Below are 23,422 nucleotides of genomic sequence, written 5' to 3' on the forward strand. Positions count from 1 at the left end.
GAGGAAGGTTTACAGGATTGTTTTGAACATGTTTTTTTAAAATTTGATTTTATTTCCTACTGTTGTGCCATTAAAATAATGAAATGTTTTAATAAAGTTTTAAATTCCTTCCTGTCACCTTATTTGCCAACAGACCAATATGGTTGGTCTGGACCGTCTTTCTAATAGTCCAGATTGTCCTGTTGTCCCTCTTTGAATACCGTCACTGCAGGGGGTTAACTTGTACTTATCCAAGCAGAATTAGGAATGAAGCATTTAAAAAAAGAGCAAAGCCAAAGAGAAGATTTATGGATTTACTGAGCGGGCATGCTGAGGGTTGGTGTGTCCAAAGAGGGTGCAAGAGAGAGGGTGAGTGGCGTTAAATCAGGGAGCAGCCAAAAGAAGTAGTTATCAGACATCAGCTTCTTGCTTTAGGTCTGCAGTTCTAATGTGACTGTTTCTGAATATTACTTTAGGGTTATGAACATATTTTTGGTTTTATTCAAAGTGCTTACATACTGATATTCAAAGTTACAAAATTACTTGGCTAATACCCTGTGAAAATGTTGTTTCTTTTAAAAGGGTGAAGTATTTGCTGTATCATTTATTTATTTTTAGTCTTGTACGGTAATGACACTACATTTGGCTTAAAGTTTAATCCACTGCTCCCACACATGAGACAAGCACCAGGTGGGAGCTCTTTAAAAAAGAAAAAAAGCCGCAGTGTGAAGTAAACTCACTTACACATGCAAACAAAGACGTGACCTTCGAACTCTTCCCTTAGAGACCTTTGAACCTGAGCTGTTAGTCAGTTGGATTTGAAAATCCAGGTTATCTCTCACGCAGTATGGTTTCCCTCCACTGTCACTGTTAGTTGCACGCTCTCACACAGTTGAGCATGTGAGAGATTGTTTAGTAGAGAAATACTACAGCTTGCTGTGACTAAATTACTTTCAGTTTTCACTTCTAATAACGACATTGTGATTTTATCCAATACTAACACAAGGGGAGGAGGATTTACTGCCACAGATACTTAAATAACAAAGTGATGACAAAAACATTTTTAGAGATTTTATAGAGATGAGCCTCCTTACATATTCTAAATATGTGTCAGTGTTTTTTCACAACATATTAGGAATATTGCACATATGCAAACAAAGGGTTTGTTTGGGTTTTGTAGCAAGATGGTAATAAAGGAGGGAAAAAGTAGATATAGTCCAGGTGAGGTGTTGATGCCTATCAATGACCCTGTCCAGCTCTCATATAACGACAGTTATTCTTGAGTCTTTGTTGGACACAAACTTTCTCATGCCACCCTGGAGGAGCCAGACTACCCGTGCAACCTGAATGCTATCAGTAATGACAAGGACACTACCAAAAATCAAAACTAGAAACAACTGAAGTCTGACATAGCTCATCTGCTATTTGTGTGAGAATTGAAGGGGCTTAATAAATTGAAAATGTAACGGCTATCTATGGTATTGGCCTGCATTACACTCACTCTGTGTACGCGAGCATTCCCTGATGCTTGACACAGTGAAGAAAGGGAACTACACAGATGCACAAACTTCTGTAGTGCCACATATGGTCTAACATGCAGTAATTACATGGCATTAGTTAATTTGTGTACATAGAGCATATGTCGACCCAGCATATATAAACACGCTGACAGAACTAGTGGAACATCAAAGACTCCCCTAAACCTCAGCCGATTCCTCTCTGCCATCACTCGACTGGAAATGTGGGACTGCGTGCGTTTGACAGGCGGAGCGCAGCAGCTCTTATCCGGGCTGTTGTTTGTTGGTATACTGCTGCATTAGCATTTCTACTCAAACCATGTGCTGTCTGTGAAACATGGAAGAAAACAGAAAAAGCTGTTGGGGATTATTGGAGTGAAAGCTGCAGAAGCATAAACGGAGCCATTTGTTCCTGTTCTGCTCTTTTATTTGATATGTTTGAATTTTTTTTGCCTAAATTTTATTTGTTTATTCTAATATTTCCTGTAATCTGGTTTGATCCAAGACAATTGTCAACTGTGGAGGACAATAAAGTAACAGTAGTCCTGTGTCTAGGTATTGTCTCCTTTGCCTGCCCTTCTTTCCTTTTCTGTCCAAAAATAATATCAAAGATAATTTTTCCTCCATAAAATCACTAGATCATTATTTGAAACATTCCTCAGCCTCAAAGTCAGGGTCGCCAGGTTGTAGTAGCTGAAAAGATAAAAATAATTGCACATTTTATTATTTTAGCAAAGTAAGTGCTTGAAATAGGTCACAAAATTAAGTTTAGAGTTGATCTTAAAGAAGACTTGCCTACACACCGGATTAACGCTGCACTCATGTCAGGTCTATGAAGCTGGGAACTGATATTCACACAGCCACTGCGTGCCTTTTTGTTGCACGAGACAGGATGGCATTGAAAAAAAATATGGAAGAACATGCTGAACTGTTTTCACTTTAGTCCAGTTTTAGCTTTCCTGCAGAACAAGTGTGTTGGCATGGAGGTATATGAGTATTGACTATATACAGATTATCACCCAGCAATCAAACTGGAGACGGAGCTTTTAGCCTTACTAGTTGTTTTACTGTGTACACTGTTGGTTTTTAAACTATTAAAGTAAAGGGATTGTGAAAGCTGAGTGTGATTTACAAATTATTTAAATGTGTAGTTGTGTGCAGTTTGTAGATCAAAGCATTGATGGTTGGGGGGAGTAAGGTGCATAAACTTAATTGTAAACTGTTTGCAGCTGTGCCATTGTGCGAGTGCTGCTAGCCCAAATTCGCAGCCATGGCGCTACTGGATCGGGCTTGCGAGCAGTCCTTATTGCAAGTATTCAGGATGTTGGAGCGAAGGACAACATGAGGGCGCCTGCTCACTTGTTGCCCTGTATTTAAAATGTTCGACAGCTTGATTTCAAGAGTTTAATCAATGACTTTTTAATCAATTGACATAAAGAAATGCTTCTGACTTAGTAAGATGTTTTTTGTGTTATACACTGCAGGTATATAAACAAACAAAAAAAATTATAACTATAAGACTAAATATGAATTTATTGTAATTCATGGTTTAGTTATTATGCGACCAAACATTGTATTTTGGAGGGACACATGAATTGTGTGCTCTATGTGCAGTAATATGTCCATGGTGCAAATTGAGCTGATGTTAGATGCTGCTGCTTTAGTCTCTTATGATTGGTTAGTTAATTAAATCCCCTCCCCCTTGGAAACTTGTGGAAATGAGTGGACGCAATGTCAGTACTGGTCCACAACTTTAAGATTATGACTTTCAGGAGTTTAGGGCTGGATTATTTAGGGGTGTAGATGGCTGAGATGAGACTTTGCAGGAATGCACCATCATCTGGAGGTGCACTGAACTTGAACTACACGTGGCTGCCCTTAACAGTTCCCAGTGGCCCCAGAAGGTGTCTGCCGTTGTACTGACCAGTGTGTTAATTATCCACCGCTCGCTCTAAGCTGGGCCTTGTTTGAACCTCAGTGTCTCCACGGTAACTGTAACCAACAGTTACGCAAGCTTGACAACGGCAGCCCTCGATGACCCACATTCCAGCAGTAAATCACAACGCGTGCACATTCCCGACTCCACCCTTGCCTATCGAAACTGTTCTCAGTGTTTCCACTCGACGGGGAAGGGGAGGCGGCGAGTTAGAACGAGGCGGGGAACGCTTTCACTTCTGTCGGCCTCTTTTTTTTTTTTTTTTCTATTTTCCTGTTTTTTCTATATGGAACAAAGTCCACAAACTGTGCAGAATTAGTGTAGTTGAATCTTTTGTTGGAAGTCTTTCTGCACACACTCCTCAGCCTCAGATTAAATGGTTGAATTTGTTTGTTTGCATCCCCTATTAGAAGCTGGCATGCGAGTTGTTTTGTTGGCATGCTGACAGAAAAGATATCTGCGGTCTAGGAGATCCACAGTGAAGACACAACATCTTTCCTGCCATAATAAAATGTAACAATTTCTTATGAAGTAAACCTTAAAGACACTCTCTCAGTGCTTACTCTGTACACTGAGAATATATATAACTGTCACTTCCTGACCAATGGGTTCTCTGAAAATGACATCACTATTCATGAAACGTTACTTGGACCATGGTGCTCGAGTAGTATCTGCATTTTGTTCCACAGGTTCATCCACTTGTCCTGGCATTCACCTTAAAGTGGCAACATTTAATGCTGCACTTAAGAAGGCGTGCATCCCCCCCCCCATGATGCCAGAAACCAATCAGCGTCTGTGAGAAACTATATATGGCTTTATGTGTTCATGGCTGCCTTCATCTTACTTGAATATCTTTCCACAAGTTTGTCTCTCGCTTTCAATTTGTTTTTGTCCCCTAGAGTGAGATACAATCACCTACTTTTTCAGAGTAATAGCAGCTACTAGCTATGCAATGTTGGCAAGCTCCTGAATACCTTAGATCTTTCTCTGGTGGCGGTTATGATGAAATATGAGGCAGATTTACTGCTGAGCCATAACATATGCATGTGTGTGCACAGGCTGCGAGCTACAGTTGCTGCGTCAGCACAGCGTTGCGTACATACATCAGGTTTTACACATTCTTGTTCTGTAGTACACTCTGTAGCAGATGAAGGAAATGTCTAAATGTAGGCAGTGGATTTGTACACATGTAGAGAAAATAGCCCTGGGTAGCTGTGTAACACAGGCTGTGTGTGTTCTGCAGAGGTTTCCTTAGACCTGCACAGTGTGCTGAGATAAAGTAGATAAGTAAGTTGGAACACATTAAATCAGTGTGCAGATCAGGGAGGTTCTTGGAAATAACATTTGATACCAATTATATACAAATGACTTTAAGTACATATTTAAGATTTAATTCAAAGTAAACTGGAACTAATCGGTGTTGAACTGCTTGAAAGGGACCTATTACGCTCACTTATGACCTCAAATATACTTCACACGTATACGTAAAGTTTATCCGAAATGACACGCCTCATGGTTGTGATGTCTTCAGTATTTAATGTGATATTTGGACGGCAAACATTCATCTTGTCTATTTAATAACCGATGTCACTGAAGTAAGTTGTTGTGCTCAAAACTTGATGCATGTGGGCTGACAGTCCATATCGGTGAATAACTGATCAGCCTTCTTTTCCTGTCGTCGCACAACCTGCTGACACACTCGGCTCTCTGGATCTCAGCCAGCCTTGCATTTTTGCTCTCCCGCCACAGTCGAGGCTGCTGAACAGCCTCCTTAAGAGCGCCATCCTGCATTAATAATACGTCTGAGCTACTGTTTATGCCCTATTTTCTTTCAGTCTTCAATGTTAATATCCAAGCATTTGTTTATGCTCTGCATGTAAACGCAATTGTGTCGAATGTAAATGTTTGGTGTATTTTTGTAATTTGCGGCTTGTATAAACAGAATTAGTGACTCTCTTCCTGTGTTTTTTCTAAAAGGACCTGGAGTTCCATGGCGTGATGAGGTTCTACTTCCAGGACCGGGTCGCCGGTAACTTTGCTACCAAGTGCATCAGAGTCTCCAGCACAGCGACAACGCAGGATGTCATTGAAACGTTAGCAGAGAAGTTCAGACCAGACATGAGGATGCTGTCCTCACCAAAATACTCCTTGTACGAGGTCCATGTCAGTGGCGGTGAGTCCCACAGATTTCTGATGCAAGGAAAAGCGCGACAGACTTTAAAGAATCCAATTAATTGTAAAAATGGAGAGTAGGAAATGGATGGCTCTCAGGTAAACTGGTCTTTCTGTGTCTGTGTTAGAAGAGCGTCAGCTGGACCTGGACGAGAAGCCTCTTGTTGTGCAGCTGAACTGGAACAAAGACGACAGAGAAGGACGCTTTGTCCTGAAGAATGAGAACGACATCCTGCCCAAGGTCAGCTGCTCTGACTGTTCGGTTCAAGTGTTCACTGTTAATCATTAGGCTTACTAGCGAGATGAATTATTCTTCCATTCATCCATAGCCTGTCAAGGAAAAACGAATCATTTTAAATCACTTTGTTCAGCTCTTCAAGATCACAAAGATACAAATGCGCATTGGAAAGGCACCAGCTGCCACTAGAATATAATCAGACTGTATATAAAAGATGGATGCTGCTTGGTTAATGAAGGGCTTTCAAGGAAGCCATCCAGGTATTTTGAGACCAGATGTGACGAGTGAGTGTCTGATTTGGCTTTAAAAACTGAAACGTGTGCTCACTGGCTAAGGACTTGTACTCAGCTTCATTTTCCAATAGGGAAGCTACTTCTATATGTGATACTGCCTTTAAATGGAACATAGTGTTTCCTACACATAGACTTTACTTCATTGAGCTGCTCGGGTATATTTAGCAACCCTCCTTAATCTTTTTCAAGTTTTAAATTTTTTGAATTTTCTTGGTATTTTTCATTTGCTCTCATGTTTTGTACCAGCTGGCTTCCTGCCAGGTTCCACTTATGGTCCTTAATATCTTTCAGCTGTTCCTTCAGGTTGTCTCTTCAAACTGTGATCTTTTCTATAGTTTTTATATCTTTATCCCACTAACCCTAACCAATTTTAATGATAATAAATGATGTATTTTTAATTTGTAATGTAATAAAAAATTAGAAAATGATGAAGCGTAAAAATCTGTGAAGTGTACAACTCAATTTTCGGCGACTCAATGTGCATAAAATTTCGCTCTACCAGCAACCTCAACCAGCCTCCCAAACGTTTTTGTGATTTAAAAGTGGAATGTATTATTGTTTACACGTACACTAATCAGTACTATTTGTGATAAGAGGTGGTGAGTATTTCACTGTAGGGAGTTACAGGACCACTCTGATCAGAACCTGGAGCAGGTGGAGGTGTAGTTTATGTCTTCCTGCTCACTGACGATGCAGAGCAAGACAGCAACTACCTGTCTTAATTTAACAGCCTGTGGGGAGCACTGCAGCGTGCCTATTTGACCTTGTAAGAGGTGCTCAGGTTTTAGTGGGTTTTAAAAGTCCCTTTGGGCCCTGAGTCAAATTTGGACATTTTGGCGTACTCGAATGTCACAAAGATGCCGAAGATTTTCTTCTTTTCCTTGCTCACTTTGCTCATGTGCCACTTATTCACCCACAAAGGAGTGCATCTATAGCAGTTTTATCACTCAGCCTCACTCTCTTGTTTTTCTAGAAGAGTCAGAGTAACGGGCCTGAGAAGGAGAAGGACGGCGTGATACAGAACTTCAAGAGGACTCTGTCCAAGAAGGAGAAGAAAAAGGAAAAGAAGAGGGAGAAGGAATTCGCCCGAATCCCTGATGGAGACGATCAGACACTGAGTCGCGAGGACGGGTAACGCACTCATTCATCTTACATCCTGACAGTCCTCAGAGATTCTTTTTCTTAATGCGAGGAAAAGCACAGAAAATGACAGAATAGTGATTTAAACTTTTGACCTTTCAGTTCCTTCATCTGACTCCTTTTTTTTCTCTTCCCTGCGTTTCTTTTTCTGTCCCATTTATTCTTTGGTTTAGAGAAAATCTGGCAGCAGAGGTTTATAAAGACATGCCGGAGACCAGCTTTACCAGGACAATCTCCAACCCAGAGGTGGTGATGAAGAGAAGACGCCAGCAGAAACTGGAGAAACGCATGCAGGAGTTCATGAGCAGCGATGGGAGGCCAGACTCAGGTACTTAGAATTTGCAAATATCTTGTTTACGAGTTTATTCAGACCCTTTTCTCCTAATCCCAACATGAGCTCGGATTACCAACTGTGCCTAGTCTCCTAGGTGTATTAGTTCAGGGGTGGGTAGAGGAAAAAAACAATAGGTATATAACAAACACATTCCTTCCCAATTAGATAGCCTGCACCTCATTTATGTTAAAATTAAAAAGCATATAGTGCCATTAGATCCAAAATGTAGACTAATTGAACACTGCTAAAGTGTTTTGTTTCACTTTTTTAATGATGAGACAAGAGACGGAGCTCAGAGGGCAGTACGGTATGTTTAATGATCCCATGTGTATTTAAGTTTTTGCTCACTGGAAATAAACTGAAGTCAGAACACATTGGCTCACGTGGGCAGTTTGCAGGTGGTATTACTTTAAAATAATGAGACCGTCAACATCAAAGGCTAATCTGATATATTGTTACAGTCATGTGGAAAAGAGAGCACAGGACTCTAGAGTCCACAGTCACAGCTTCCATAGGACTTAAGAGGGCAAGTAGCAGCCAAGTGCTGCTAATCAAATCGACAAATTCACTGATGATCAACAAGTATGAGCACCTCTGGTTTGGACTGTTCAGGTGTGTATTGCCACCAAATTCAATCCAGTGTCAGAGTAACTGCAAAACCCCCAGAATCTTAAATGTTAAAATTCATGATGGTATTTGTTGGAGTAAACAGTAAATTGACCTAAATATGAAAATCAGCTGTGAATACTGACTTTTTATGTCACAAACCGAAATGGCACAGCCAGAGAGGGACCCGGATTGGCTCTAAAACAAGTCTGAATGTCCTTGTATGGCTTAAAGGAAACCTGACGTGAACTCTGGAGATAATCTGCAGCGTGACCTGAACGTCGCAGTTCACTGTCGCTCCTTATCTGGTGTGGAAGGGCATGAGAAAGCAAGTTAAATTCTGTGAAAGCAGGTGTGCACATCTATTGGAGTGGTGTTTATATAACATGCGGATTAGCGGCCCACTTTTTGTTGTTAGTAAATTGTTTTCACTGCTCATCGCTAATTACTCACGCCCACATCAGCTGCTTCCCAGAAGTGCCATATGCCGTTGGAGCGTCTCACGCTGACATGTTTACGCACACAGACATACGTCGCGGACGTGCCGAATGAATGAAACAAGCATGCTGACTGGTTCAGCGTGTGACTCAGGCATTACCTAATCACTCTGCCAGACAGACAGATGGACGAGTGAACCGGTTTTAAAAACGGCTCAAACCACCGTCCGCATGCACATACAGCCGGTGAGGCAGGACGGCCGGTGGTTAGACGGTGACGTTCTCCCGGCAGAAAGCACTATTTAAAAAAAACAAACAAAACACCCTTATTTTATGTAATGAAAATCCTGTTTGCTCTGCTGAAGCCTTCTTTTGTGGCATTTACAAAGGTGATCATTTTCAGTTGACACGTCCCCGTTACATGGCTACATGTTCCACCAGATGAAAGTTGTTATAAGCATTACGTTATTGCTTTTCCCCAAACTCATCTAAAAGTGTACGCGAGAAAGTTTAACGTCCAGGTCAAGCAAGAAATGATAGACCGAGAACCGATGGTGACAGAAGTTTGTAAAGTGGGAGTCTGCTAGCACCATTACATTGGCTATATTAAATGCAGTCAAAAATGAAACTAAAGGTGAAAAACACCCAAGTTCACTGAAGTAAAACTAGAACTAGGTGTGAAACAGTATTTAGTGCTTTTGCATTCAGAACTAACACACTCCGTCTCTGCAGGAGGCACTTTGAGGATATACGCTGACAGTCTGAAGCCCAATATCCCGTATAAAACCATCCTCCTCTCCACGAGAGACACAGCTGACTTTGCTGTGGTGGAGGCTCTGGAGAAGTATGGACTAGAGAAGGAGAACCCCAAAGAGTACTGCATTGCTCGGGTAAGTTTTCTTAAAAATCTGTAAACCCATCTTGTCACCTTCTCACGCTCCCAGTAAACACATTCATCAACACCATAAAATCTGCTTTGTTCTCGCTAAAATTAAAATCGAGTTAAATTAGGTTTAGTTCCTCCAGCTGCAGCAAATTCCATCAAACCCACGTTAACAGTAACAGAGTTTGAGCTTTTGTCACAGTTTAATATGTGATTTTATTTTTGAGGACACTGCGTGATGTTCACAGCTCATATTTGATCTTCATGGTTAGAGGTGTAATGTTTCCAAAATCATGTTTCCGTTTTGCCAGACTAGCATACTTTAACAACTCCACATGGGACTCATCGTGAGATGGGACATTTGTATCGCCATTTCTGTTGTCGTCTGAGAATTGTTACACCGTTAATCCTGCTTCTCTGCACTATACAACCTTGACGCTCCGAGTTCAGTAATAAACACCTTTATCATCCTCCTGAGAGGCTGTGGAAAGTTAAGTTCACTGTCATTGCCACAAGGGTCACCACTGCTGTCAGTAAACATTGTAACAGCTTCCAATACGAGGAGCATGCTATATATCCCACCTTTAAGGCACATTTTAAACACATTTTCTCTTTTTTTGGTTCCTGTTTAAATGAAGATGACTAAAAGTTGGAAAAGAAAAATCCATGCCCACTTCACAGGAATGGCAGATTGAAAAGGAAAGCTTAAGGAATGCAGCTCAGTTACTTTCAGACTGAGTGCCACAGTAGCAGCAGATGCTCTATTATATCAGCGTGTGTGTGTGTGTGTGTGTGTGTGTGTGTGTGTGTGTTAGACTGTGACGGTGAACTTGGCTCACAGCCTGTCTCCTATCTGTCCTCTCAGCTTTTGCCAGTCGTATAAAACAACTGCCAATACACTGGAATATCCTCCAGACACACACACACACACACACACACACACACACACACACACACACACACACACACACACACACACACACACGGTTACTTTTAAAGGTACCTTTTCACTTTACAGTGTTGTTACTATCATGAAGTGATCTGTTACATTACAGGGCTATCTACTTAGAAAAGTAACTCATCAGCGTGCTTTGCTTTACCAAAACTGCACAGCCCTCATATGGTTACATTGTACAGAGGCTGTGTGATCTCATACAGAGTTGACATTGGTAGCACATCGTAACCAGTAACAAGCTCACTAGTTTCCCTTTTCAGCTGAGCTAACTTGTTAGCTGTTGTGTGTTTGGAGCTTTTCCTTTGACTAGTGTTACTGCTGCGAGGTCTGGCCTGTTGAAAAGGTGTGTCCAGCACAGTTCAGCTAAACTCCCTGCACAGATCTCCAGTACTTCCTCAGTGACAGCTTGTTGTGTAAAAATTGCCTTAAGTAATTAACACATTTTTGACAGGACAGTGTGCAAAATGGAGTGATGTGTTTAGAGGCTGAGGCAGACTGACTCATCCTTGGGTCTGCATCGTTAAGTGTTGTTCGAGCACAGGCCAGTGTGGGAGTTTGGGACAGTCACTGACTGTGCCTAGTGCGAGTTCACCCTAAAGTGCAGGGTTCAGGAGGTCAGCACCAATGAGAAATGCCAGAAACTGGTAAACACTATCCACCCACTCGTCCTTTTTTTTTTTCCTTATCTGCATCATGGGAGCATTAATCTAAACACAGCTATCAAAAACTAACAACCACCACTGCCTCCAGCTCTTCTGGAGAGTTGAAAACTAGCTGTTGCGTCGTGTCTGTGTAGGTTCTCAGTCGTACAGGTCATGATAGTCTAAGGCGCTGAAAAAGAAGGCGACTGGATTAAGTTTTTTTTGTTTTGTTTTTAATCTTTCATCCTGTGAAACAATCAAGAAACCTCTTGGATTAGAGGTGAAACATCTTCAAAAAACTTGAAGTCCAGTCACCTTCTTTTCAAGCTCTGTTTTGCATCCTGTGACTTCTCTGGAGACGTTGTCTTGTCAGATGTAGTTAAATGACCTCATCTTTGAGGCTTAAAGGAGCCTGAACCACATTACATCAGTCATTCTGTGTGTAAGGCGGGACTGAGATTACACAATATTGTTGTTTGTTGTAATGGTTAATGTATCAGGTTAGAAGATTATAGAGTTGGAGACATGATGAGCTCCTCGTTGCTCCACTATTGGCTTTTTAAATTTAAGTGATATCATCAGGATGGAAATGCTGGCTAGGGATTTCCAGTAAAAAAAACACAGTGGTGACGTTTATGATCCTGGTGATCTTCTTATTCATTGATTTTCACATTTCCTCCATCAGCTCATATTAGTCAAGGTCACTGAAGTTGAGGAAAACTCTTTTTTCCCCCTTTAACCTTTGTGCAATTATCAACCTACAAGGCTTTTGTAGGTTTAAATTGGACTTTTTGGAGGCGAGGACATGTGTAACCTGTAACCACCACCACAGTTAGTCTGTCTTTTCTGTCTTTTTCACAAAGTTATTTAGTAAATTCATTTGGGTTTTGTTGGTCTGGAATTTTATGCTCGACGAGTAGAAAGATGAACTGTTGGAACACATTTGTTCCATGTTGCAATCAGCTGATATTGTGTAGTAGGGCTGGGCGATATGACCCAAAATTCATATCTCGATATTTTTTAGCTGGATGGCGATATAAGATGTATATCTCGATATTTTTTTTTTAAAGCCATAAGTTAAGAACAAAAAGAGTTCTTAGTCACACTGTGTCCCAGATGTCACACGGGCACTTTTATTTACATACAGCGTAGATGTACATGAAGAAATTACTTAAAAATAAATTATCAGCATTTATTAAATAATCATGGTCCATAAATAAAAGAAAACAATGTTGTTTTTGTGCATAACAAAAAGCTCACAATTGTGCAGTCAAATTGTAAACTAAAAGACGCTGAGCATAATAACAAAGAGACAGATTTCACTGCTCACCACGTCTCTGAACAGGTGCCATTTGTGGTCCTTATACACACACAGTACGGTAATATTACGTTGAAGCACAGTACGTATCACTCCGCGAAGCTCCTCGGTAGCCGTAATCCTCCGACAATCCATCAAGCGGTGCAGCTCCGTAGCTTAGCAAAGTCATATTAAAACATTTTTTGACAGATTGCTGAGCGCTGTGTACCACATAAAATCGGTTCGCGGTCAGTAAGCACAACCAGAATTCATACATAAGGCGCGCTGTCGAGTTTTGAGAAAATGAAAGGATTTTAGGCCGTGCAGCCCCTCTGGGCTGCATGTCGTTAGCGCGGTTAGCTCGTTAGCGTGGTTAGCTCGCTAACACGTTGACGCCGTCCAGCCCCACGCACGGGACGATCCGCGGTAACTCGCTAACGGAGATTTTCCGCTTTCATCTTGTCATTGCCTGCAGGTGAAGCTATGGGGGAGGCGAGGCCGAGTAACGTTTCGTAGAGACAAAAGTGGACGAAAGAGAGGCAAACCTGCGGCTCCACAAGTATAATTATAACGTAACATAGACTATATCGATATAAACGATATTGTCACATCTTATATCGCGTATGAAAATATATCGATATTTTTAAAAAACTCGATATATCGCCCAGCCCTATTGTGTAGTCTGAATCCAGACAGCATTCAGTGGAAACAAAGTTTTACAGCCTGTATTTATGATCTTTTTCTTCTGGTACAACCCATAGCCACAGGTTATGGTAAGAGCATAGCCCTGCCAGTTAATTAAACCCTATGCCCCTTAGCTCACCAGAACTTAGCAGTACTGCAGATGCTGTAGAAGCCCACTTGTCGCTCTCCCACTTTCCATTGTTCCCCCACTTGTGAACATCATCCTAAGGTACTTGAGATGCTCCACTTGAGACAGTAGCGCTTCCTCAAAACAACCCATCTCTTACTGAATACCAGGGCCTCAGACTTGAGGGTCTAATTCATCCGCTAATGCATCTGCTCTCCACTGAGCTGCAAACTGAACCAGTACAAGCTGCAGGTCAGCACGCATTTTTAGACGGTGTGATGTGGAAAAACAGGATTAGTGGCTGACGTCTTTTCTTTATATTGTGTCTTGGAAAACTAGTTAATGGGGATTATGGACCATGTGGACATGGGAAAACAACCAATTTCTAAACTGCAACATCTGGAGATGTTATAACATGTTGTTTAATAAGTCCAATAATAAGCACAGCTGCATGAAATGTGAATAAACTTTGAATTGATTTGGTGTTTGTCTCCTTTTATTTGCAGCAAGATGATAAGTCGGGCAAGGAGGTGATTCTGGACGATAATGAGTGTCCACTGCAGATCTTCAGGGACTGGCCTGCTGATAGAGGTAAAAGACACACTCAGGCACTTGTCCCCTCGCTTCTTGGTCACTATTGCCCCCTGCTGCTGGTTTACTGAAATTACAGATTTTTTTTTTTAAAATGTTTATTTTAAATGTAATTTTTCTTTGACCATTGATCTTCTTACTGTATATTAACCTGTGGAATCTCTACTGCGTACAGGTAGTAAAATTTAGTCTTCCTCATTTTCAGGGGCATTAGTGTTCCAGTTGAAGAAGAGACCTCCGGACTACCAGGGGAGGAAGGGAAGGAAAGTGGATGACAAGGGCCTCAGAGGGAAGGACAGCTCGCTGCCTCCTGAGAAACTGCCTTATCTAGTGGAGTTGAGCCCAGGTAGGACCACAACACTATCATATGCGACCCTTCATCTTTGCTGTCAGTGTCGGTAGGCATTACAAGTGACAGCACCAGCGGAAGCAGCTTTTTTTTTTTATTTTTATTTTTTTATTTGTTGTTGTAATGGCAAACAGTGACCAACAGGTTGCAGTGTAGCTGCATTAAAAAACACTCAGGTTTGGTCAAAGGTGAGTCTGTCTTCGTGTTCCCTGCCGAGGTGAATGAAGCACATTATAATGCGGCTACATTATTGCTCCCACATCTTCTCACCACTTTCAGCTGTGTTGTGGTTTCTGTTCCTGCCACTGCAGCATTTTGTCAGTGTGTAAAAACCACTGCGGGCGGTTAACGATCACTGAAAGCTGCAGAGAGCTCTTAAAAATAGCTGGAGATGTTGGCGCGTGCTACAGCTGCTTGACTTTCTTTTATCCCCCCATCAGAAAGAGCTGTAGCTTTTAATATGAATTAAAGTTTCCAAAACACACGAGTGCACTGTGAGAAGTCACAGAATAAAAAAGACTTGGACTTTAGATCTTCTCCTTTATGCTTGTTGCACTGAGGTTATACCTGCCTGAAGGGTTTCTAACATAAGATAATTCTTTATTGGGGAAACATCTGGCAGTTCTTGAGGTTAAAGTGTAAAGTTATCAGACAGAGATCGGTAAGAGTTATATGTAGGTGTTGTTAGAACAAAAATGTGTCTGTCCTCAGTCACAGCAGCTGAGATCACTCTTTTAGACCACTCATGTATAATGAATCTCTTCATCATCATCATTATTATTATTATTATTATTATTATTATTATTATTATTATTCAAAGGGGGAAAACCTGTCCTAATCTTAACAGCCACATCAAAGTCTTTATCATATTTATTTATGATGAAGATGATTTAAAGAGCAAAAAGGTTAAACTTACTATGAAAAAGCTTCATTTGGTGAATTATAGGAAGTTTCTTACTGATGTAAGAGTATACAGGACAGAGACCACTCGTACTGTAAGAGGTAAGTTACAGTGGTGTAATAACAGCTGGAATGCAGTACATAAAACCCCAGATTATTTGTTTTGAGAGCCTTTCGAAGGGCATTTTGGAGAAACATACCCATGTCCTGTTAAATATGACACAACCCTAACAGCTTGTTTCCTGCTACTGATCCCTCTCTTTCTTTATTGGCCTTTTTGTCATTCTTCCTATCATGCCATTAACCTATCAGACCCGTTGGTGAACCCAATTCTTATTGGCACTTGAACTGGTTGGAACTGTGGTGCTGGAATGATATTGGCTCACCAGTGGGCCCTATCCAGGAATGTACTAACACGTCTACTTCATCTACTGTAAGGTTGACGGGTCACTGACTGTGGAAGATTGCCAGGATGGGAAATTGATTTGGTGGCTTGTCTAAATAACAGCTGCTTGGCAAAGTGTGTGTGTCTGTGTGAGGAGAGAGAGAGAGAGTGTGTGTGTTAATTAACTGGACTTTAATCCACTTCTATTAAAGAAAACACTGAGGTTACCCTGTAGAAGGCTTAAGATAAAAAGAAATTTGTTGTAATTTTTTACTTTTAAATGACTTTCCAGTATTTAAGTGATGTCCGGGCTACTGAGGGAAGTCCTATAACCACAAGCATACCTCTCAGTGCGTTTTCTTCATAGATTGTATTTAAAATATGGACATAAGGGATGTCTCAGCCTCAAGCTGACAATTGTGTTACCATCTAAGCTTTATGAAGCCAGATATGACGAGCAGAGGGCAAAGCTGACTGTGGGGCGTAGGCGAGCCCCTATAAAGCATCACAATAGACGACTATTTGGGTGCTCTCCCCATTTTACAGCCTTTACGGCACCACCTGATTGAATGAACACCACTCTGTCTGCTCTTGGATTTTAAACTAAAACCAAAATTTGACACTTTAAAAAAGCAGACCATTAAGCTCAAGTTTGATCCTAAAAACACGTGAGGTGAGAAATAAACCACAAAGTCACCAAAAATAACACGTTTAAACAGATAAAGATGCTTTCACCTCAAAGTCAGGGCAGGCAACATAATGTCACCAAAATGCATACTTGTTTGGATCAGTGGTTAAACTGTTGGGAAGATCTTTTTTGTTATGACCTGTTTTAAGATACATACTCTGTAAACTAGAATTTACAATTTACTTGCAGTGTGCGTTGTCATCTACACACTGCTTTGTTTAATTCATTTAAAATTTGGACACTAAGACAAATGTAGACAGTGAGAGCCCTTTTAAAATATCGTGTGTGTGTGTGTGTTTGCCTGCTTTCCATGCAATTAACGGGTTAACAAGGTATTTTTTTTCCCTTCCTTGCTGCATTTTCACCCTCTGCTATTTGTCTGTTTTCTTTCCCACCTTCTTTATGGCATGGTGCGTATGCGTGCGTGTATGTGTGTGTGTGCGTGTGTGGGGCCTGTGCATGTCTCCTCCTACCTCCATGCCTGCCTGCCTGCCTAGGGCGAGGGAATCACTATGCCTACTACGCCTATCGGCACCACGAAGGTAAAACTCTGCCGCACCTGTGTGTCTGTTGGTGGGGTCAACTCATTTGGCCAATAGTGGTCAAACAGCCCTGATACATGTTTTAGATGTGATTTAGGCACTAGTACTGAACAGAGAGGTTAGGAAAAAGTGATTTAAACAATTTATTTACATTTTACATGAGAGTTATTTAATACTTTCTGTATCAGCATTAAAAACAGTCAATAACAGCTTAAATACATTTTAGGATATAAAGTTTTGATAAGAAATAGGATTTAACATTATATCCAGCCAATCGCAGGGAAAACTGAGACCTTTTTGGAAGCATTTTTGCAGGTTGACATTCATTTTATTTGAAGGGTACACGAAACTACTAAATCAATTTATTTCACCAGTTGCTAAAAGCTCACAAATGAACTGATAATAATCGAATTGACGTTTCTAGTGAGTTACCTCATAACTGACTGAAAGACTGAAGAAGTCAAAACATGGGAATTATACTTCTGTGTTAAATCTACCTGTAAAATAGTCGTAACTGAAAATCTTTCTGAAATCCTGCACCATAATGTTCGATGTTACCTGAAGTCCACCTGCATAGAAATGTAACCACATGTCACTGCCAGTGCAGCCTGCACAGGTAAAACGGAATGCTAGAGGCTGCAACCATCACTGGCATCTATATTTCACACCAGAAGTCTAAATCGAGCATAATGCCACACTGTGAAAAATGGTGTCTGTAGACTGCAGTTGCAACCGTGTGACCTCATGATCTTGCAGCACTCAAAGATGACCATCAGCTGTGTCTTCAAAGTAGCTTTGATAAAATGGCAAAAAGATGGAGTCGGTCTGCTGTCACTGTTACTGCAAATTCAATGGTCATTAGGCAGCTATATACTGTTACTTTCAACCAAAACCTCATAGATGTGAAACATGAATTTAGGAATTATTCACAAATAGTGCCATAGTTGCAGCAGGATGTTGAATTTCACTGTTAAAGGATGGAGGAACCTTGATATTATGTAGGATTATAATATTGGGTCGATGTTAAAGAGCCATGATGCAGAGACGTTGTGTTCATTGTTGTGGACCAACTCTGACTGATTGCAACATGTTGGCAGTCTCTGTGTTAATAAATTAGATGCAAACCTGCTAATAATCAGGTTGCCTTTGCAAGGGGTTCTGTGCGGTCGCAATCAGGCATCTGGTTTCTGCAGCGCGTTCATTAAGCTGCCAAAAGGGAAGGAAATTAAACGCGTTTATCAGCCACCGTGTTTTTGTTTGGTTTTTCATCCTTTTAGTTGCAGACAGTTAGCCGTCATATATCTACTCGTGTCACTGAGCCATTAGAATGCCAAATAAATTAGATCCAAATATTCTAAAAAAACAAACTAATATGCAAGGGTGGCTCCTATTCAACTTAATTCAACAATCACGTAGATGAACATAATGTGTTAGCATCTAATCTCTAATTAATTAATTTCAAATTCAAAATAATGATGATAATGGCATCAGTCACAAAACAATGAATAACTGTTGCAATATGAAAAGTTATAAATGAATAAAATAGAGAGAGAAAGGGGAAAAAAATGACTGAGGGTCTAAAGAAAGTGAAAGTACGCCCTCGGCTCCTCGTGATTACCGTCCTTAAACCTTTAACTGGCACAGAATTGATGGAAAAAACAAAACCGAGTCGGTATAGCAGAACCTTCTAATCTACGGAGATCTGTTATATTAGCTACCTTTTGACTACAGTATTATTTTTAGAAGATGGTTATATGTGGGTTTTTTTCTGATACCCTTTCACCCCCCCCCCCCCCCCCCCCCCCAACCCCCCACAGCAGCCAACATTTTATCCCTTTCCCTTCACTGAACTAATGCCCTGCTTTGCTTTTACTAAACCCCTACTTACTAATATCAATAACTGCACTGCAGCCCCACCAAAACCCCCACACTCTGTGCCACATTAGCAGTGCATAATGCACAGCTCTCCATATGTCACTATGTATTGACTCTGTACTGTAGTAATGCTGAATTGATTGACTGGGATTTCAGTCAATCAGTGTATGTGTATGTGTGAGTTTGTGTAGTGAACCTGTATGCCGTTTCTTTAAAATGTGATGTGAGTGCAGCCTTACCTGGTTTCTAAATCTGAACGTGTGTGTGTGTGTGTGTGTTCAGACGGCTCAGACTCTCGGGACAAACCCAAGCTGTATCGGCTTCAGCACAGCATCACTGAGGTCGGCTCAGACTGCACAGACGACGGTGCCATCCAGGTAAACACCCCATTAAAATACAAAAAATTCTAATACAGACTGTAGAATACTGCACTATATAAACTGCACATATTAATGCTAGAATTTTTCTCTTTTTAAAAAAAGTACTACATTGCAATTTTAAATTAAGATTTCTGTCTTTCTAAAGCTTTCAGTATTTGGGAAGAGCTCACATGCTGCCAAGTTTTGATGCCAGTGCATCCGAGCACTGATGCAAACCCTGTGGAGTTCCCTCACACTCAGTGTTCCCTTACACACACACACACACGGTGTTGAATTAACTGTGCAAACATCACGACGTTACTGCAGTTTAAAAAGCTGTCTTTAGATATGATTCAAATGAAAAGCAAAGAGGTGTAGCTGGTGGAGTGAGATGCTGACCAGTGGGGGTTTTTGACCATAAGGGCCATTACACTTGAGCAGCTGCAGCTAACTGTTGTTTGAAAGTCGATCAGGTGAAAATCCAGAGACAAGGTCAGCATCAGGCAGCTGATGATCATTCCAAGGTTAATTTATGATACTTTTACTTGGCCGTCCTGGCTCGAGTTAAACTAAACAGCAAGGGTGTTTAAGCTGATAGAGAGGGGAAACGGTGCACAGCTCTAATGGGAGCTTGAAGTCAAGTGAAACTGACTGCAGAAGAGTTATTTATTTATTTATTTTGCCAGAAGCCAGCCCGACTTACAGCTTAAAAGTGGAGTTTTAGCCTGATGCTGCTTATATAGCTGATATACTTGCTGTGTTTGTCTTCAGCTGCTTGGTCCGGGGATTCTGCCCCACCACTGCAACCTCATGCACAGCGAAGGCATGGTGACTGTGACGCCGCACGGCCCTGACGCAGACACATTTGTAGACGGGCAGCGCATTATCGAGACGACTGTGTTGCGTTCTGGCTCCACCATCCAGTTCGGTTCTGCCCACGTCTTCAAATTCGTGGACCCGATGTTCGACCAGGGAGGGAAGAGAGAACCGGCCATGCCGAGAGGCAGACACAAGTCTGGGTGAGGAATGGGAAAAGGGTTTGTGGGTGTCTGAATGCAAAGTTTTCACCTCAAACTTACGGACATCCATTCTTCTTACTATCCCTCCTTCTTCAACGTCTGTACACACAGTTTCCCGAAGCCTACCAACAGTAAAGAAAGAATAGGGTGTTATTGTAAATGAAGGGAGGGTGAGGTTTGGAGTTGGCAGGCGGAAGCAGAGATGAAGGGAAGGAAAAGTGGGAGGAGGGAGTCTGGGATGGGGAGAGCAGGGAAATGAGAGGAAGAGCGGAGGTCTGGGGTTACGGCAGGCAGGCTGCCCTCTAATCTGATCAACATGATGTTGGGTGTGGCCTCCTCCTCGCTGGAGTTTCACACACTAACGGGAGAAAGACGGAGGGCATACAAGATAAGAAGAGAAAGGAGAGTGTGAGAAAGTTAGGGATCAGTGAAGGAAAGGAGAAACAACTTAAAAGTCTTTAATGGACGACTAACACTGAAAGGAAGAGAGAAAGAAGGAAGTCTGTAAGTACCCAAAACACTAACTCACAACTGTGGGTGTGTTTCTGCATGAATTAGTTTCTACAAATGATTCAAGAAATTGTCCTTTATCTTTTGTAGCACTCTTTCATAAGCATGTGCTCAGTATTTTCTAAAGCTCACAAGGTCATGAACACATTTAAATTAGTTTTTTAACAATCTAGAGTGTAAAGTTTGCCTCTGTAAGCTTTGCCTTCAGATGAAATAAACCTTAAAATTATTTTGGAGTAAAATGAGCATAACATTTTTGCTTGGCTGAATTTAATCCACCAGCCTGGGAGTGTTTTTTTTTTTTATGTGTTTAAGAGCTGGTTTGTTAGGTTTGAGCGCTTGCTGAGCAAACACAAAATTATACATCAGTGCAGCGTTTTAAAAGAGAGCTAATCCTGTATTTAGCTGTGGGCTGTGACTGCTTTCACAACATGTTCCTCAGAGGCTTTGACACAGGTTTGCATTCCAGTTAGAAACTCCCATCAGGTGATTTTGATTAGTAACCTCAGCTATAGAAGAAGACCTCAAAATTCATGTTTAATACGAAAATACAGCTCACAGTGCTCCACATGTCAACAGCAAAATGTGACAATAAAATACTTCAGCTTAAAAAAAAGAAGACTCGGGATGAATGAAGTCCACAGACTGTATATATAAGATCAAAGTAGCCACTTGGTCTTTTATATACAGTCTTAATGTTGGTACTTTTGCTGCTCAAGAGTCATAAATCTCTTGCTCAGCCTGTCCCAAACAGCAATACATTATATTTGTCAGACATTTCCATTAAAAATGCTCTAAAGGGCTCCAGGAGCACAGGCATGGTTCAGATCAGCGCAGGTCAACTACAGCTGTCTATGTCTGCCGATTCAAATTCTGCCCTTAAGTTTAAGACTTGGTAGAGTCTCATTGGATGAGTTTTACCCAGTGTAGAGGTGTTATAAAGGGAGAATTTATCAATAGAAGCCAAAAATCTTTTTTTTTTTTTTTTTTACAGGCTTTAAATACATTTTTAAGGTGTGTTTTTTTTATTTTTTTATTTTTTTATTTTTAAAGAGTTAAACATCGTGCATTAACATTTGTAATTTCTAGCTATAGGATATAGCATAAATCGCATAGTTCATTCTTACTATTGATGGTTTTAACGATAGGCAGCTGCATTTAGCCGGTTCTGCCTGTCCAGATACAAACATGAGGAAGATGAAATTAGCTTCCGGGTCATGGATATAGTGGATTTTTTGTAAGTTAAAGAGGTCCATATTTCCCCCAGGAGTTACAGAAAATGTGTGAATATTGACCTTAAATTGAGATTAAGCTTTTTTGGTATCACGAATGGCGAAAGGGAAAATTTTCCTCATTGCCCCAAAAGAAAACCCATTTTTATTTTTCTATATAAGCAAGAAGTACACCTGTATAATCAGATTTCTCAATGGTTCAAATAATACTTTGGTCATTTTATTAGATTTTTTGTTATTGATCAGCTCCTTTGGGAACTTTTTCAGTTGTCAGCTCAGTTGGAGGCATTGTGAAATGATGTTACGAGAAATGAGAACACTGAGGAGTTATATTAAGACCAGGGATCATTTTGTGCAGCTCAGAAAAGGAGAAGTTGTGGATGTGGATCTCTGTGGTTTTCTGGGCTGCTTTCCAGTGTCCTGCTGCACAAACATACCAGGATACCTAGCCACAGTCAAGCTGAGGACTCATCATAATGTTTAGGCCAATTACTGCAGTAGTTTGGCGAGGATTCTTTTTTGGCGTGGTTCAGATGATCTTGTAAGGGAATGAGTGTTTGATCCTTTGATAATCTGCTCCCTCTTAACTTCATCTGTATTCACTGTCAGTGAGTAAGAGAAAAACATGAATGAAACCAGCCAGAAGCCTTAAAAGGAACTTTAATCTGTATCATGTTTAATTTGAGATCATTTTAAATAAATCGTTATCAGATCCTTGTGCTGTAATCTCAGTACGCATGACACGGCAGATTCACATTTTAAACACTGTTTTTCATGTTTTATATGATGATAACAGCCTTTTTTGGTCTGCATGTTTGACTTGTTAGCAGCTGACAGAAGTGTGGCACAGATGCAGGATTACAATAGTACGCTTTCTAAACAGAGAAATGAGGCGAGTTGCAAGAAGACTGTTAGTGAGCGGGCGCAAGGTTAAGCAGCACTGTGGTGTGTTTGTTTTGAATTTTCTGTCAGAGTAGAGACTGCCAGAAAAGGCAGATGCTATTGCTGTGTGCTCATACTGCTATGACGCAGTCTTGGTTCTCTTGAAGGTTTCTTCCTCTTAAAAGAGCGTTTTGTTTTTTCCTTCCCACTGTCATCAACTGCTTGTTTAAAAGGGATCATTTGATTGTTGGAGTTTTTCTGTACTATTGTAGGGTCTTTACCTTGCAAGATGAAGTGCCTTGAGGCGACTATATAAATAAAATTGAATTGAAAGTGACCATTTAAAATGATGGCGTCTTGGAAGACATGCAAGGATGGCAGGGTGAGATGGTGGGCCCAGCTGAGTTATCAAATAATAGCAGCCTTATTGGTTAGAAAGCTGCATCCACAGCCGGTATAAAGATGGACAAAGATTGAAAAATTGCACCTTCATTCTTTTTAATGGCCAACAGGACTCAACTCCTCTGATTGCAGAGGGTTTCTGGTCGTATAGAAGTCTAAGTTGACTCTCACCTTCCTATCTCCAAGAACTCTGTAAACATTTTTTCATTACTTTAATGCATGAGGCCTTATTTTTGTCAAACACTGAGTGCATTTTGTAAGTTATAGTCATCCTGAGGCTTTTCCAGGGTTATCCAGGATATGTGTGTGGTTTCACAGTCAGATCCACACCTCGTTCACCGCATCTGGTTTCAAAAAACTGATAGTGAAAACACTCATTTTGAGGCTTCATAAAACTAACAAACAGGTGGCATCACAGTGGCTCTCTCCAGCTATTGTACAGTACAGCT

The 23,422-nt window shown here is 40.9% G+C and overlaps 1 protein-coding gene across 20 annotated transcripts in view; it reads left to right on the forward strand.

The window, feature by feature from the left end:
- Positions 1-23,422, forward strand: part of afdna (afadin, adherens junction formation factor a) — a 118,805-nt gene that overhangs the window by 35,264 nt on the left and 60,119 nt on the right. For 14 of the 20 annotated variants that reach the window (XM_026194091.1, XM_026194093.1, XM_026194100.1 and 11 more), the window contains exons 2-11: positions 5,410-5,605; positions 5,733-5,845; positions 7,109-7,266; positions 7,449-7,603; positions 9,385-9,542; positions 13,746-13,830; positions 14,036-14,176; positions 16,650-16,694; positions 18,852-18,946; positions 19,700-19,947. In XM_026194091.1, coding sequence (XP_026049876.1) covers positions 5,410-5,605; positions 5,733-5,845; positions 7,109-7,266; positions 7,449-7,603; positions 9,385-9,542; positions 13,746-13,830; positions 14,036-14,176; positions 16,650-16,694; positions 18,852-18,946; positions 19,700-19,947 — 1,394 coding nt within the window. The remainder of the gene's footprint in view (positions 1-5,409; positions 5,606-5,732; positions 5,846-7,108; positions 7,267-7,448; positions 7,604-9,384; positions 9,543-13,745; positions 13,831-14,035; positions 14,177-16,649; positions 16,695-18,851; positions 18,947-19,699; positions 19,948-23,422) is intronic. The other 6 variants (XM_026194095.1, XM_026194108.1, XM_026194111.1 and 3 more) reach the window with 3 other exon arrangements.

The sequence above is a fragment of the Astatotilapia calliptera genome, chromosome 15, assembly GCF_900246225.1.
Source record: "Astatotilapia calliptera chromosome 15, fAstCal1.2, whole genome shotgun sequence".
NCBI lineage: Eukaryota > Metazoa > Chordata > Actinopteri > Cichliformes > Cichlidae > Astatotilapia > Astatotilapia calliptera.